The sequence below is a fragment of the Andrographis paniculata genome, unplaced genomic scaffold, assembly GCF_009805555.1.
Source record: "Andrographis paniculata isolate CXL003 unplaced genomic scaffold, ASM980555v1 Contig34END, whole genome shotgun sequence".
Classification (NCBI taxonomy): Eukaryota; Viridiplantae; Streptophyta; class Magnoliopsida; order Lamiales; family Acanthaceae; genus Andrographis; species Andrographis paniculata.
Window position 1 is genome coordinate 4,490,610 of NW_026137567.1, and position 15,932 is coordinate 4,506,541.

Consider the following 15,932-nt stretch of genomic DNA (forward strand, 5'->3'; position numbering starts at 1 on the left):
CTTCTGTTTAGTCGACTAGCCAGGTACCTACGCATTTTTACAAATGGACATGCCTAATCATTTTGACAATGTACAAAATGTATGTTTGAAGATCAGAAGCTCCATCGATCCAATTGTGTCTTAGCTTCTGCCATGTCCTTCTGTGCTTTTTTCCTCCGGTAAAATATTGGACAATCTCGGCTGGAATATATGCACATTATTAGAGTCAAAATGGCAGCTGTTATACATGGAAGGAATAAAGAGGATGTGACTGGAGAAAATGAAAGAATGAGGATAAATATCCTAAAAGGCAAGCCGCAGACGTGTATATATATATATATCTAACCTAGTGCAAAGAACATCCTGGTGAAGTGAGCCTTGGCACTCCTGGCATTGTGTCCATAGCCTACCGAAAATCTCCTCTAATTCGGCAACTGAAACATAGAATCATTGTTATTATTCATATGGAAAACGTGTTGTTACAATATACCAGTTGACAAGATATGGAACATTAGTAAGAAAGCAGAGATCAACGTACCATTTGCCACTGTCTTGCAATACAGTTCGGATTCTCTTCCTTTGCAATGTGAGCACAGAGTATGATCTGAGTTGCTGGATTAGCAATTAGAACTGTTAAAAGTTATTGATAGTATCTTCCTATATGCTAAATGGAGGCAGGTAAGCGGGAGGAGCTGTCCATTCTAGAGTTCTTGTCAAGCATAAGAAATTTTGAAGTTAACGAAATACTTATTTAATTGAGTGCTTTGTGCTTTACCTGATCAAAGCCTTGCATCCAATGCATGTTAATTGCTTTTTAGCAAACTTCATAATTCCGCTATTTGAAGGGGTAGAAATTGATATAGATCTTGTATGATTTCCTTGAAGAAGCTCTTTGCTTGCATTCTTTAAGATGGGTTCAAAGATCCTAAGCAGTGGCTGGAAAATAAATAAATTGTCATGTCATTGAAAGCTCACTTGGATAAACAGAAAAAAACTACATAAGTTGCTTCATGCACCTTGCTAATTTGATTTTCAAGGTAGTAATGAGTGTCTATGGGAATGTTATTCTCTAACACATAGATTGGATCCTCTGATCTTTCATATGCCTGTTGAATTCTGCACATCAGTCTTTCCACATCGAGAAATAGAAGCATATATGAAATTAGTGCTTACCTTGGCACCTTTGGCTGCTTTAATAATGACGTATGGTACTCGATCCCCCACATTTGGAGCAGTAGCAGCATCTCTCTATTTGTCAGTAGACAAGACATAACAAAGATAGAATTAACAATTACAATTATAAAATGTTACTCTCTATTCAATATACATCTATTATCTGAATTTTTCCTTTTGCAAGTCAAGGTTCAAGCTAGTATTACAAGTGCTAAAAGTTCTTAAGTAGATTATGTAAAAGTGAGAACACAAACTTGCTCTGGTTAGCCAATAAAAATATTATGAAACACTAAAAAAATAAAATCAGTAGAACACATTTCCAACCTTTCGCATCCGTTCGGCGAGTTCTACATGTGCAGCTTTGACTTCATAGTCATCTCCTGTTTTCGTAAGACCCTATATATCAAACCAGGAACATTAATACAAATAAAAAATTAAAAAAATCCTTAAGGGAACTAAATGAAGGGGCAATGATGAGAACAGAGCTTAAAAGACACAACATTGAAATAGATTCCACAGCTAAGTATTCACCTTAGTGATGACTAAAAGGGATAAATCCATGCGATTCATAAGAAGATCTGAGATTGTGTTCTTGACATACTGAACTGCCCCAGGGATATCTCGGTCAATCAGTATCTTGTTAAGGCATTCAGTCACCAGATTTTTTACCAGCAAACAATTATCCCTTCGAACAGTTTCAATCCCTGCAAACAGAAAAGTAATGATTTAGCCAGAAAACCTACAAGAAGATGAAGGATTTAACAAGTAGGGACAAGATGATGAGAATGAGACAATTATGACAATAACAGAGTAAAGAATTTTATAAGAGAAAAGTGACAGAGAGAAGAATAAGCCATTTTACCCACCTTTAGTATCCATCTTATCAAATTTATTTGGATTTGTCCAGTAAAGGCCAGCATATCTCTTCTTACTGATTAGTAGATATGGATAGTAAACCTTCTCAAACTCCAGCTTTATAGGCTGACAACAAGGCAAAACCACAAAGATGCAAATAGTTATAATTGAGACAAAAATTGGCAGTAAGAAGAGAAGAAAGGATGGGTAGTACATATAGACCCAACTAAAGGAAATATCAGATTAAATTCTTCGGTGTGAATGCATGGCACAGATCATAACACACCAGAATGTCAGATCAGGGCACATCACATCATGTATTTAAAAGGCTGCATAAAGAGTTGAAAAGAAGTGACGCCAAACACTTGTTAGATGGCGCGCGTTGACCTAAATTACCATAGGCCATAGCACATAACTCTACTTGGCATTTGATAATTTTTCCACAAGCCATAAAGTGAAAGATCAAAGAAACAAACTAGGGTTACAAACCAACATACCTTGTTGAAAGTGCCACTAATATAATCAGCAGCTTCCCTACCTAATTTCATTGCTTCCTCAACAGAGGACACGCCAAATTGAACCATAACTGAATCTGTATCTCCATATATGACCTGATATAAGAAATATCTTTCAGAAATACAGCTATAAAGGGAACCAGACTGTATGTGATGAGAGAAGAAACAAAAGTGAACTTGGCTTACTATCCTGTTCCTATTTCAACTAACAAAACAATAAAGCAAGAGATTTTACACCTCAAACAATAACTCCTCTATGTGAACTTTTTTACGCAATAGAAGAATATACACACACCCACACATGATAAAAAGTAAAAGTTGTGCTTTAATATTTTGAATTAATTCATTCACACAGGTAAACTTGGTTTATCCTTCATCATGTCAAGCATGACTATGTAATCTTAATCTTATGCAAGTGTCTCAGCATCTTTGATTTTGATTGAATGGTATATCTGGCCCTTCATATTGATTCACCTACAGTTGTGTAGCAAATTAAAAAATAAATATATGTCATTGCACATAGGAAATTGCCAATGGATGGACACCAGACATCCAAGCCACATCATTTTTTTCTTCCTTCTCGTTGAAGTTATAATTTAATATTACATAAAAAGATCTACTTTACTAATGCTTAATGAATTGGTAGTCATAAATTTGTTGGATGATATTGAAACCAAAATTATTGTGTTTTTTTTTTTTTTGTTGAATTAATTAGTTCAAACAATTATGTTAATAAGCTTTATTGTTTGAGGGAGTTGTACATCTTCTGCTTTAGCCTTCCTATCCAATAAGTAGGACGGGTTTTTTAGGAGAAAAAATTGTGATTTTATACTGGGGTCTTGTTTAATGAGCACATTATCATAAAACATAACTAACTTAAAGGTGCCCATTCCAAGAAAGCAAGCTTCTTGTCAGAAGAGTAAATGCCTCATTAAGATAATGATTACGGAAGATGTACCTCAGCATTGTGCTCATATCCCCCAAGAACAGTGAATTTATCTTCCACCAATTTTTTGGTGTGATCAATCATTTGTCGACCTTCAAAAGTTACAAATCATAGTCCAATAATATTTCAAGAATATATCTACTGTATGTATAGAGAGAAGGAAAAAAACACACACACACACACAAAATACAAAAATTACCATAGCTGGTAACACTTGAAGATATCTCTAAACAAGGTAATTGACCAATTGTAGCTCCAGTAAATCCATACACAGAATTTGCACTAATCTGGAAATGCATGAGAACCAGTCACTCCCACATTATAATTTATTTATTTATTTATTATTATTATTTTTTCATATGAAGCCAAAGGAGCAACATATTATACCAAACAACTAAAATATATCTATATATATACACATATATAAGAATCGAAAATGATGTGGTTTACCTTCAAAGCAAGTTGTCTGCCGTCTAACACCGCCCTTACAAGAGGATCCTTTGCTTCCTAAAGCCAAACCATACAGTTGGTTTTTTATAATAAAAGTTCAGTTTGAACTCTGAAGAAATAGATAGAAGAAAATGAATGGCCATACAAAGTAAATTGTGATGGAAACCCATCCCTCAGCAACAAGATTAAGGCTACCCAGGAAAAGTGTATTAATGTTGGAGCTTTCCATTGATAGATGTTCAAAGATGACAAACAGGACTTTACGCACTCATAACCATATAATATGTTTGTTTGTGTGATCTTGAACATTGGTGGCTTCATAAGTTTATTCTGCTGCAGTATGCAGTGATTTAGATGAATTCTGCCAGCAGTTCAAATTTCAAATCTTCTATTCTCATCAAGTTAAATCAGTTTCAAGTATAGCTAAGATACATAACTGGTTTAAGAGGAAAACTAGTATGTGAGTTTCAAAAAATGGTGATTTGTTTGCTTCACAACCAAACAAATTCAGGATAAAAAGAAAGCACAAATACAAAAGTACATAGATCAGAATGAATAATACAAACCTTCAAATCTGCTTTAGCCCTCTTACGCGCAGTCAAAAGTTCTTCAAGAATTTCAGGTAGTATTCCCTGAATAAAACTTCAAATCATCAGGATATGCAAATACAAAATATGACTTTCAATCTGTTGAACCATGAAAATACAAAAAAACTGTTTCAGATGTAAGCATTAACCTTCTGCAAATTTGACTTGACAAATGTTTCCCCAGTTGGAGTTTTGTTGATACATTCTGGAGGCAGATTGAATTTTTTTGCATCTTCTGGTGTTACCTATATAACAACCATGAAAACTTAGTAAATATCATTAGTTTGACTTTGTTATTATCAACTATTATAGTTATTTAACTTGCAACTTAAAAATGAAAAGGTTGGCCAGGAAAAGTATAACATATTTACCAGGGTACAATAACATAAATTATATGCCATCATAATTGAAGGATATAAAGATGCAAAATCCAGCGTTGCAATAGGCTTTTCATAGAACCCTGCTCTGGCTTCCAAGACCTACATATGAATCCACCAAAAATATGAGAATAATCCATCCTTGAGAAGGGCTAAATAAGAAGTGATGTCACTCATAAGCTCAGAGGATACGAACACCCGCATATATGATTACAACCTGTATTTCTTCTCCAGGGATTTCTTATTTTTTAATTGTATGTGCTATAAGATTGAGATAAAGTGGTTGCTAAACACCACAAGTTGTTGACCTTTTAAAGTCAACATAGAAGTGTACTGAGTAAGCTTGGAAACGAAGTTTATCAACAATTCCAGTAAAGAGCGGAGATGCACTAGAATAAATGGAGTAAATATTCAAATGAATGTGTTTAATAAATACATACAACTGCATATCCAGAAACAAAACTGAGTCACTTACAGTTGCACCCTCAAAAGTTCCCTGTTCTGATCCAGCCTGTTTGACATTTGGAATAACCAGATTTTTTTGTTTTGCTTTCCTCAGAAGCTGTGACAATACCTGAAAAAAAGATTAAAATTAGCTGCAGGTCTCATTTTTTCAGCCTAGTTTGAAAGCTTAACTACTCAGAAATCTAGTCTATAATCTATAGAGCTCTGAAATGACCTTAATACTTTGCCCTCTGGAGAGCAAAAATGAGATAGGAACACCAGTTACTCGAGCCATCTCCACATAGTTATAAATGAACATCAACTTGTCCAAAAGGCGCTGCGGAAGGTAAGCATCCTACAACATTTGTATCTTTCAGAAATATTTTACATTATGATATCATTACTCAAGACGAAATATCTAAAAAGCATTAGTCACCGGCACATACTTGCACTTCTATTCTCAACAAGAACCATGTAGTTTCTTTTTTCTCATATATCAATGATAGGTCATATAAATGTACATAGCTATCTGCCACAGTGACAAATGTCATGCAGTGTAATACAGAAAACATCAGTTTTATACACAGTTTACAGCTAAAGTGCTATTGTTGCACCACAAGCTTTGAGAAAATAAGACCAGAATAGAAAACATATCAACAACTAGTAAGGATGAGATTGTCTGTAATATTAGAGTAGGGTTAAGGATAAGACTACAGCATTCCGATTTCCGGGTGCTTTATATGTACATCACATCAACCATCACAAGTCATAATGCAATAGCTAAGATGCATCTCTATAGTATATTGCTGAAGTGAAGTGATGAGCCTCATGGGTAAATGATTTGAGGACTCCACAATTACAAGGACAAATTTTACACATTTTAGTAGCGTTCTGATCCCAATTGAGACATGAGGCATTTACAACACAAAGCCAAAATATTTAATCCTAAAACTTTATGTTATTAACTAATTACTAATTATGTTATGACCAAAAAAAGAGTTTTCTATCTAAAATATTTTTGAAGTCAGGGAAATGCATTTTTCATATTCGGCAATTGGCATGATTTCTTTTTATAAAGAATAAATCAACTTCAATTCATGAATAATCACCATCTTCTTCCATCCTATTTTTCTATGAACCTGTATCAACTACGTATATTGATTATGATACTCTGCCCATGTCATGATTTTTTTTATCCTGAGCATTTTGGCAATGAAGATTATGAAATTAAATATTGGAAAAAGGGCATCAGAATACTGAACCAATTTTTATTTTTATTTTTATTTTTTTGGTGACAATGACATGCAAATTTAAATAGAGATTTTTAAAATAGGCCAGTTTCTGCAAGATAAAGGCCACCATAATATCTTGTCATATGCATATCCTAACCAAATGCTAGAACACAAACCATAAACTGCCATACAGAAAGCCTTCATTGTGATACAGGATAAATAATTTCCATACATTTGAACTCAGAAATAGCACTCACCTTCAAACAGTAGACAGCAAGACGTCTCCTGGTTTCCGAATTTCCATTCTGAAGGTCTGATATAATTGAATGATGGACATCCTCTTTCTGCACAAGCATAGACAATTCACAATATCAAAAACATAACACAGTAAACCAAAAAGAAAATCAGACAAAGCCTGAATGGTGTTAAACCCAGTTAAAGGAGAGCATAATTCCAATATGAAGTTTAACAAACAATACATTGCAGCAATACCATTCAGAGAAGCACCTTTATATTTCTTAGAACATGTATATACTACTAGGTCCATAGTATGTTATCCAGATGGCTCCCAGCTTGTTACAAATGAGAAGATATCCGTCTTATTTACCCTGGTTAAGAATCATATGCCCATTTTAACCTTAATAGGGAGTTAGTCATCCTGCTCTAAAATATCAACCATGATCTAATGTTGATTCAATGATTAGGCTATATCAAAGGTAGACTAAAAGTAATAACTCAGGTCCACATGAACCCAGAAAAATGAATATGGCCAGTCAAAGTTATACTTCAATTGTACTGGATTCCTCGGAGAAACTATGGCACAAGAAGCAAGATATAACTTTTGATAAGCAATCCAAATATTAAAACAAATCGGGTTTAAAGAAAATAATCAGATATGAAATCTATGTAGAATATCATCATGTAAACACAATTAATACAGCAGGGATTTTTCCCCACTCTTTTCTTCTCTCTCTCTCTCTCTCTCTCTCTCTCTCTCTCTCTCTCTCTCTCTCTCTCTCTCTCTCTCTCTCTCTCTCTTCATATCAACAGAATTAGTTAGGTGAAAAAATATTATCATATTAAAACAGCAAAGTATGGAAGAAAATCAAAATGAATTTTCCTCAAAGAGTTTAAACTCACCTGCTCATTAAGAAAGTGCGCAGAAACAGAATTTAGTGAGTACGAACTTAGTTTGTAGTCCCTTTGCATAGCCTGAGAAGTGAAACCAGATGCCATAATTAATACAGTTGCTAGTGTTTGTGATAACAAGGCTTCTAGAAAAATATTTATGATGTTGCTTAAACACAGTAAGCATCAAAGGAAACAGTTCCATCTGGTGTGAAACACCTGTAGCAGGTCAAATTGAACTCTCCCCTCAATTGTAACTTCTTTACTTTCCCTTGTTCCCATTTGTCTGCAGTTCCAGAAGCTTTAGTCAGTTGATGTGCTTTAAGAAATAAGTTAATTTTTTGAAGGAACAGAGATCACAATATTGATTGCATATGAAAGACATGCTCACATCAAAATACAAAGAGAACAATTCTTCCTCAGCCAAAACAAAGCATATCATAAGCGAGAAAAGACAACTTACTGAAATACTTGACGTACTAAATATATGGAAGCTTCTGTACAAGCCTGTATATTTATATTCATTTTCCATCCAATGCCTGTTTTCCTTATTAAGAATTCCATCTACTGTTATTCTTCTAAGCTATACTATTGTTTGGTAAAATAATAAAGATAGATATAATCCTAATGACTGAATATAGTAGAGTAGACAAAGAGATGAGAAATAGGGACATAGCCAACAAGTAAATGCAAACTTGCAAAAAGACTAATGATTCTTCGTCTGTAGTGATCATAACAGCAGGAAGAGAGATTATTTCTGGACCTGGATGAAAATGTTGTATCTTTAACACGAACTCTGCTATTTTGAATCCGCCCAAGTATTGGAAATTCAGCTATCCCCAATACTTCAGCTCTCTGTCCAGGAAAAGAAAGAATTTGGTATTTTTTACAGAAAAGAAAAAAGGATTGCCAATTCTATCTCTGCACAAGGCAAGGAACACGAAGAGAAAAGCTTCCAACCTGAATGAGATATGGCAAATCAAATTTGCAGATGTTATATCCAATTATGATATCTGGATCAACTTCTCGGATAAGGTCCTGGAAGGAAAGATCAATTGAAATAAAGGTAGTGTATGGAGCTTTTAAATATCAGCTCAACTGGCTTCCAAGTAGGCTATACAAAGGGAAAATTTTACATGCATATAATAACCAAAAGATAATTTCAACTAAAAAAAGCAATAGTCTGTTGTCAGAAGGCAATATGCATGATAACTGAAAAACAAGACTCCTGGTAAAGTTAATATGTCATATCATATGTTTTGAGTCTCTACTAAATACATTTAATTTTTTTTCCAAAATAAGAATCCATCCATATGCATGAAGAATTAATGGAACACGAGTGATTTGATTAGCAGGACACCCGTAAAAGCAACATATGATCTGACCCCTCAACTGTGGACCTTGTCAACCATGTGTAAGTGTAAACCATAAATAAATGAAATCACAATAATCCAGGACACTGGGGGTAGTTTTAAGATTAGACAGATGAAAGAAATTTTGTAATAGCAGAGAAATAGAAAGTAAAATACAAATAGAATGAAAACAAAGGGTCAACTGAAACCATAGAAATTGAGTAATGTACCATCAGCAAATGTAGTGCAGAAGGCTACTGATCAAGCACAAGAAAATTAAATCAAGACAGAAGTAAATCATTTCCATTTCAGGGATAAAGTTATATATGCAAGATATGGAAAACTCAAATGAGAGTATCTATCAAGTAGGATAACAACATGCAGCTTTATAGCATATGAAACAAAATGGGTACCCTTTTGTGTGCAACAAAAACTAATCTAGCAATAGTTTAGTATTTATGCTGAGAGCCTAGGTGCATTACCCTCCAAGCCAATAGAAGTTCTTTTTCCGTATCATATGACATGACATCAACACCAACAATAGGTGAGCAAGATTTAAGGGTCATCACATTACGAACAAATGGTTGATCCTCACCCTGCAACGTTACTAAATTGGCCACCTGGAATATTATCAAAAAGAAAAATCAGAAAGATAGAAACTTTAATATAGTAAAGCAGCATAGGCCATACTCTGATGTGTCAAATACTAGGGAATTGTGAAGAAACCTGAATAACAGGATCATGAGTGGGCTCAGGGAAATGGCCTTTTCTCCCAGCACATTCGATATCAAAACTAAGTATGCGAAATGGAGCCATCTTTGAGAATTCTCCTTCAGGAGCATGACTGATCAAATCCGAAAAACTGATGGCATGTTTAAGGGAAACATCACGAGCAAGATTAAATCAGCTAATAACATGTCATCCTTGAAAGACTACTTTTTTCTGTACAAAAGGATACTGGCAGTCAAACTCTAATTGACAATAGGAGATACTTCTTGCACCCTTCTTATATTTTCCTTGAGGAATTTCTATCCAGTTTCCCCCAACAACATTGCAGTCAATCATGAAGCGGAGCGCAAAAAGTATGTTACTCTCATATGTCATAAAACTCTTCATACCCAGTCCTTCAATTTGTATTCCTTTATCAAGGATGCCTGCCAAATTTGCAATTTACCTAAGTATTTATATTAGAGTGACAAATGTTGGTAAAAAATCTGGTATACACATCAGTATTCGTGAATACATAGTTTCAACAATTACATGTCCATAGAAATAAGCATAATAACGATGTGATATAATTCACATATGTGTGTACTAATTTTTGTAGTGTAAAGCGATACACATATGTATACTATCTACTAATTAATGGAAGCTTCATCTGTTTGCATTAGAGATCATACCACGGCAACTCGTGACCATTGTAGGCAATGCTACTACTATTTTCAGGAATGGCTGAGAGTCATGCTGTTGGTAATGCATTATGCTTCTTCTCTGAACCAATTCCATGCGACGAACAAATTTGGGAACCTGATTATTTCTGTTTGATTCTCTCATCCTAGCCTGTAGCAATCACAAATCACAATAACTGAGAAGATAACCAAAAGAAATTGTACATAGCATGATCATGCAATAAAGCATGAGAACAGATGTAACAATAGTTTCCTCATACATGTGCTTATATAAATTGAATAGAATCAAATTAAAGAGAAAAAAAAAATCTACCTCAAGTATTTGATGGAAACGGGAGATATCGTCAGGACCCATTCCAGGAGGGCAGTTGATGTAAAAATATGGTTCAAAACCATGTACCTTACAGCAAACACTGTGTCCTGGTCAAGAGAAGTTCAATAAAATCATCAGTGAAACTGCTCACTTTAGTTGCAAAGAAACATTCATAATTAAATGTCTAAGCATGAATATTATGCAACAGCAACTACTTTCCAGCAGCTTAACTCCCATGTACAAGTGCCACCCGGCCTAAAGTTTGCAAAGCTGGAAACCCAGCATAGCATACAAACTGAAGAAACAATTAATTTTGAGTATCAAGCTTTATAATATTTGCGTGATTTTGTCGCATACCCAATCATCACTAGCATATTCACAATTATCTAAGGGCAACTGCAAAAAAAGTCTGGAGATAATGCTTTCAACTTGATGGCAGGCCAAAATCAGGGCAAATCAAAGCTAAGTTCCAATTTTTAACTATGTTGAAGCAATTACAATACAATGAAATAGATAACTATATTTCACAATATTTTAAATTTTGAACCAACAGAAAGCACCACAATACAATTTTCCACGAGAGAGAGGGGAGAGAGGAACGACCTTCTTTAGTTACCCCGAAAATCCTGATAATTGCAGCAGGACCTGACCAACTTGGAAGAAGCTCCTTGTGGCTATCTCCAATGATATAATCAATTTCTAGCTGCTGAAATACTTCAAAACAGAATTGATGGCAAACGAATAATTAATGGCAATTAAAAACCAGTTCCAATATAAAAACAACAACTCCCTTAAGAAAGTTCATATTTTTGCATCTATTGCGTAGTGATGAGCTGATATGCAACATTAAAATTTGTTGGCACCTTACGTATAATGCTATAAAACTATCAGAAAAGAAAGTAATCAATTATCAACTATGCTTTGAAAGATGCGTGCCATGCATCTTGTACAATACCTGCATCTTGATGAAGTATCACACGAAAATTCCCATCCTTTAATTAAAAATACGAGAAACATGACACATTTCCAAAGCACAAAATGAAAAACAGGGGAAAGGTGCAGCATTTGGAGCAAAAACTACAAATCAACCATTGCTTTTAAGTTCGGATTCTAGAATTTACCGATGTTTTGAGCGTGGGACACAAGGGAAGGTGAAAGTGCAGGACGCTTCCACTTGGCAAGGCGCTCCGCGTGGATACGGCGCTGAGAGTCTTCCTCCTCATACTGCAGTAGGGTTTCTTCAAGAAATACATCCTCGTCCAACTCCTCCTCCTCCATCACTGCCTGATGCTTCAATTGAGGAGACGGCGTTGCCGCCGGAGAAGGCTGTGGGCGCTTCCGCGAGTTGGCTGTAGCCGTCATGGTTGCGGAGGCACGGCGGCTTGTGAGACGTGCGTCAAATTCCCGCCAGTTTCCAGAGCCTGTGGGGTTTATATGGGCACGACGCCACGTGGATGTCACGTGACATGGTTTCTACTAAAGTCGTCAAAAGATAATATGGAATCCAAATACCCACATATACCAAAGTGCGACTACTTAATTTCTACTAAAGTCGTAAAAACATATCGATGGAATACCGTACAAATACCGAAGTTAGGCTTAATGAATAAAAAAGCGTCGGCATGACAAGCCTATTCTGCATTTCCAGCATCCCAAAGGATCCGTTCGCTGCATTATCGGAGAAGCCATGGCGAGGAGTATATCAAGGTCTCCGTCGTACTCGAGGAGGCGACACTCGCGGTCTCGTTCTCCTGCTATCAGTCACCGTCGCCGCTCTTCCCTACAGGATCGTACGCGCTCCCCTCACAGTAGGTTGTTTTCACTGCATTGCCCTAATTGTTGTTGATTGGTTGTTCTTCTGAATACTAGCCTGTTTAGATTTCTCGGGGGAATTTGTTGCGTTGTTCAGAATTTTATACTAATTTTGCTTTAGGAACCAGCAGTTATATCCGTTTCTATATGACCGATTAATTTGACTTATTTTAACTAAGTGCCTACTCTCTAATGAATTAGTTTAGGTTTTTGTTTTGTGTTGGTATCCATCGAAACTGCTTGAGCTTCAGTTGAAATTTTTTACTTTTTCGATGTTTTTGTTATGCTGTATGGTGAAGGATGGTCGATAAAATTGCCAAAAGATTAGAGTTTGGTTTAGTACTCAAGTCCGTGGGGAAAATGGCATTTACTTTGGAACAAAATAATGTAACTTTCGAATGATCCTCCTTACATAAACGTGAGAAAGATGGCCGCACGGAAAATATGTTTTGGCTATTACACTTTTTGTTAGGGAATGTTGTTTTACCTATTGAGGTTGCTTTGTACTTTCAAATAAACCAAGGTGGTGGCTAAAGTATCAATTTAGATTAAAAAAATTTCCCAACTTATAAAACCATGATATTGATAGGCTACAATGAGACTAGACTGATCAAGCAGGCCCTGTGGAGTTGCCTGGGTGTTTGATCATTAGAGCTTTTGGGTCTGTGTACAATGTTAATATAATCATTATTCAGGAGAAGAAGTCGTTCAGGTACACCTCATCGAAGACGAAGTCGTTCTCCAGCTTTGAGGCATAGGAAGAGCCCTTCCCCTGCTCCCAGGGGTCATAGGAGACAAAGAAGTCGAACTTCCTCTGATTCCCCTTCACCAAGATCTCGCAGTCCCAGTTCAACATCGGCTGATCGCAAGCATGGCAATGAAAAGTTAAAGAAGGAAGAAGAAGAAAAGCAGAGGTCAGGAAATAAGTTCCTTTCTGTGCATTTGATGATATTAATTTGTTTCACTTATGCAATTTGAGGTTCCATTTTATCAAGTACTGTTTCAGATGTCTAACCTAGAAGTTCTTTGCTTTATCTGTTCGTTTGATTGCATCTTTATGCAGTTTGGCAAAGCTCCATTGACTTATTTCTGAAGTTTAACCTGCTACAAGCTATTATTCCGTAACCATAAACGAGTGTGAGTGCTTCTAGACAGGTGCTTGAGGCAGAGCTTAAACAACTAGAAGAAGAAACTGCAAGGAGATTGGAGGAGGAAATTCGGAAGAGGGTTGAGGAGAAGTTGGGTTCTGAAGAGATTAGATTAGAAATTGAAAGACAAATAGAAGAAGCTCAGAAGAAACTATTTAATGATGTCGAAGTTCAACTTCAAAAGGAGAAGGAAGCTGCTCTTGCTGAAGCAAGGGCAAAAGAAGTGAGTCCCATACTTTTGCCTGCTATTTAGACAAGTCATACATATATGTTCCCAATCACTTTGGCATTGTAAATTGCTTTGCTTAACAAAAATCTATTCTTCTGAAACATTTTCTATGATAAAATTATATTTACGACCTCGTTTGGGACGTCATCCACCTTTTAGGTGTCTACAATATTCAGTATGTTATCTCTAAGGGTCTTGTGAATTTCCTTTCCAATACCATTTATATTCTTAATCTATTCTTTTCACCTTGTCCATAATGTTTGATGCAAACTGAACTAAACTGCCCCGATAACCAATGAATGGAAACAGGAACAAGCTCGGAGGGAGAAGGAAGAATTGGACAAGATGCTTGCGGAGAACCAAAGGAAGGTAGTGGAGGCGCAGAGGAGAGAAGCTCTTGAACTTCAGAGAAAAGAAGAAGAAAGACTGAGGGAGTTGGAGATGATCCAAAGGCAAAAAGAAGAGGCTGCCAGACGGAGAAGAATCGAAGAGGAGGAAGAACGCGAGCGCGCCAAGAACCGGCTATCTGCAAGCAGAAAATGACTGGTCTTGTTCCCTTTGCGATATCGAGGTACTGATTTAGAATTTGTAGCCACTGTTTACATTACTAGGCATTATCATTAAACAATTTATAAGAGTCTCTTAATGCATAGAGGGAGAGAAGAAAAGAACAGTGCCATTTTGGTTTGAGTTCTTGATTCTGGGCTTATAGAGGGTGTCTCGTTTGTATTTTTTTGTTGTTTTTTCAGATAAAATCATTGTTGGATATGATATTTTATATGGTCATTAAAGATGCTTTTATTTAAAATGACAAAAATTGCTGCGTATGGTAAAAATAAGTAATAATAAAGCTATGAACTATACAAGGTTGATTGTTTGTGGAGGAAAAAGTACAAATATAACAATTATCATCCATTTTATATTCAAATTATGTCAAAATATTTGAGTACACAAATGTAGCATGATGAAGTATAATAGTATATATTCAACAAAAGAATAGGACTAAATTTACAGGATTGAGAAGGTATTATTTTTTATATTATTGATATGATTTTTTATATTTAATATAAAAAAATACTTTGTTATTTATAAATTAGTGTAATATTTAATTATATAAATTAATGAATATATAAGTTATTTGTTATAAATAGAAAGTACATTTTTTAATATATTACATTTTTATGGACAAAAAAAGACATAGAAGAAATAATAGTTAGAGATAATATTTTATGAGAGATTAATATATAAATTTAAAAAAAAAAAATACATCCCATCATTACAAATAGTCAAATACGATCGAGAGCCAAGACATGAAAGAACAATGATATAAATTTTTGTATCGGTTGTATGTTCTAATTTAATATAATAGAGTATTAACAAAGTACACCTTGATGTATTTGTCACACCATTTCCAAGTTATTATTTCATAAATCAATGTAGCATATGCAATAAATTTTAATCGACCCCAAATCTGATTTTTACGCCTAAGTTAAATATTATATGGACTTAAGACATACGCCTAATCAAAAGTATATCCTATATATCTCATAAAATACATGTCAAAAAACAATTAAATATATTAACCCCAAATCTGATTTGTAATTAAATTTTAATTGGACTTAAGAGATACCATATGATCATTTTAATTGAAGCAATGTATCGATAACTTATTTTATGTGTTTTGCAACAGTATTGTGTTTTATAACTATGCATTACATTGGACATTATATATAAAATATCGACCCATATGTTTTATAGAATGTAATAATAATAAATACGATTTCTATTAAAAAAAACGATTGAAGAAATTTTCTAATTACAATACAATTACTGACCAATATATTAAAATTAAATCTTACATTATATAGAATCTTCCTACTCGTCAAGCTTGGCCTTTACTAATTTCTTTGATTGAGTTTTGAAACAAAGTTTTATATAATACATGTATAGTTAATGTGATTTTTTAATTAAAAATTATTACCT

At 34.8% G+C, this 15,932-nt stretch overlaps 2 protein-coding genes across 4 annotated transcripts; one reads left to right on the forward strand and one right to left on the reverse strand.

Annotated features, from left to right (window-relative positions):
• Positions 1–41: 41 nt before the first annotated feature.
• LOC127248381 (DNA polymerase delta catalytic subunit) lies at positions 42–12,399 on the reverse strand. The gene is made up of 30 exons (XM_051270693.1): positions 11,882–12,399; positions 11,364–11,474; positions 10,761–10,867; positions 10,439–10,598; positions 9,997–10,192; positions 9,765–9,900; positions 9,521–9,658; positions 8,647–8,724; positions 8,450–8,541; positions 7,906–7,972; positions 7,699–7,770; positions 6,816–6,902; positions 5,562–5,681; positions 5,358–5,456; positions 4,877–4,984; positions 4,655–4,750; positions 4,485–4,550; positions 3,919–3,975; positions 3,668–3,755; positions 3,481–3,560; positions 2,505–2,618; positions 2,019–2,133; positions 1,684–1,856; positions 1,477–1,548; positions 1,153–1,227; positions 996–1,085; positions 755–915; positions 518–591; positions 326–413; positions 42–180 (listed from the first exon to the last, which is right to left on the reverse strand). Exons 1-30 carry the CDS (start codon positions 12,120–12,122, stop codon positions 93–95), a joined length of 3,249 nt encoding a protein of 1,082 aa, XP_051126650.1. The 5' UTR covers positions 12,123–12,399; the 3' UTR covers positions 42–92.
• On the forward strand, positions 12,347–14,680 carry LOC127248383 (uncharacterized protein At1g10890). Of its 3 annotated transcripts, none has more exons than XM_051270695.1 (4): positions 12,347–12,572; positions 13,285–13,486; positions 13,724–13,943; positions 14,259–14,680. In XM_051270695.1, the coding sequence occupies exons 1-4, from the start codon at positions 12,383–12,385 to the stop codon at positions 14,490–14,492; spliced, it is 846 nt and encodes a 281-aa protein (XP_051126652.1). In that variant the 5' UTR covers positions 12,347–12,382; the 3' UTR covers positions 14,493–14,680. The 3 variants fall into 3 exon arrangements, with proteins under 3 accessions (XP_051126652.1, XP_051126654.1, XP_051126653.1); XM_051270697.1 differs by having other exon boundaries at positions 12,350–12,568; XM_051270696.1 differs by having other exon boundaries at positions 12,352–12,572; positions 13,268–13,486.
• The last annotated feature ends 1,252 nt before the right edge of the window (positions 14,681–15,932 follow it).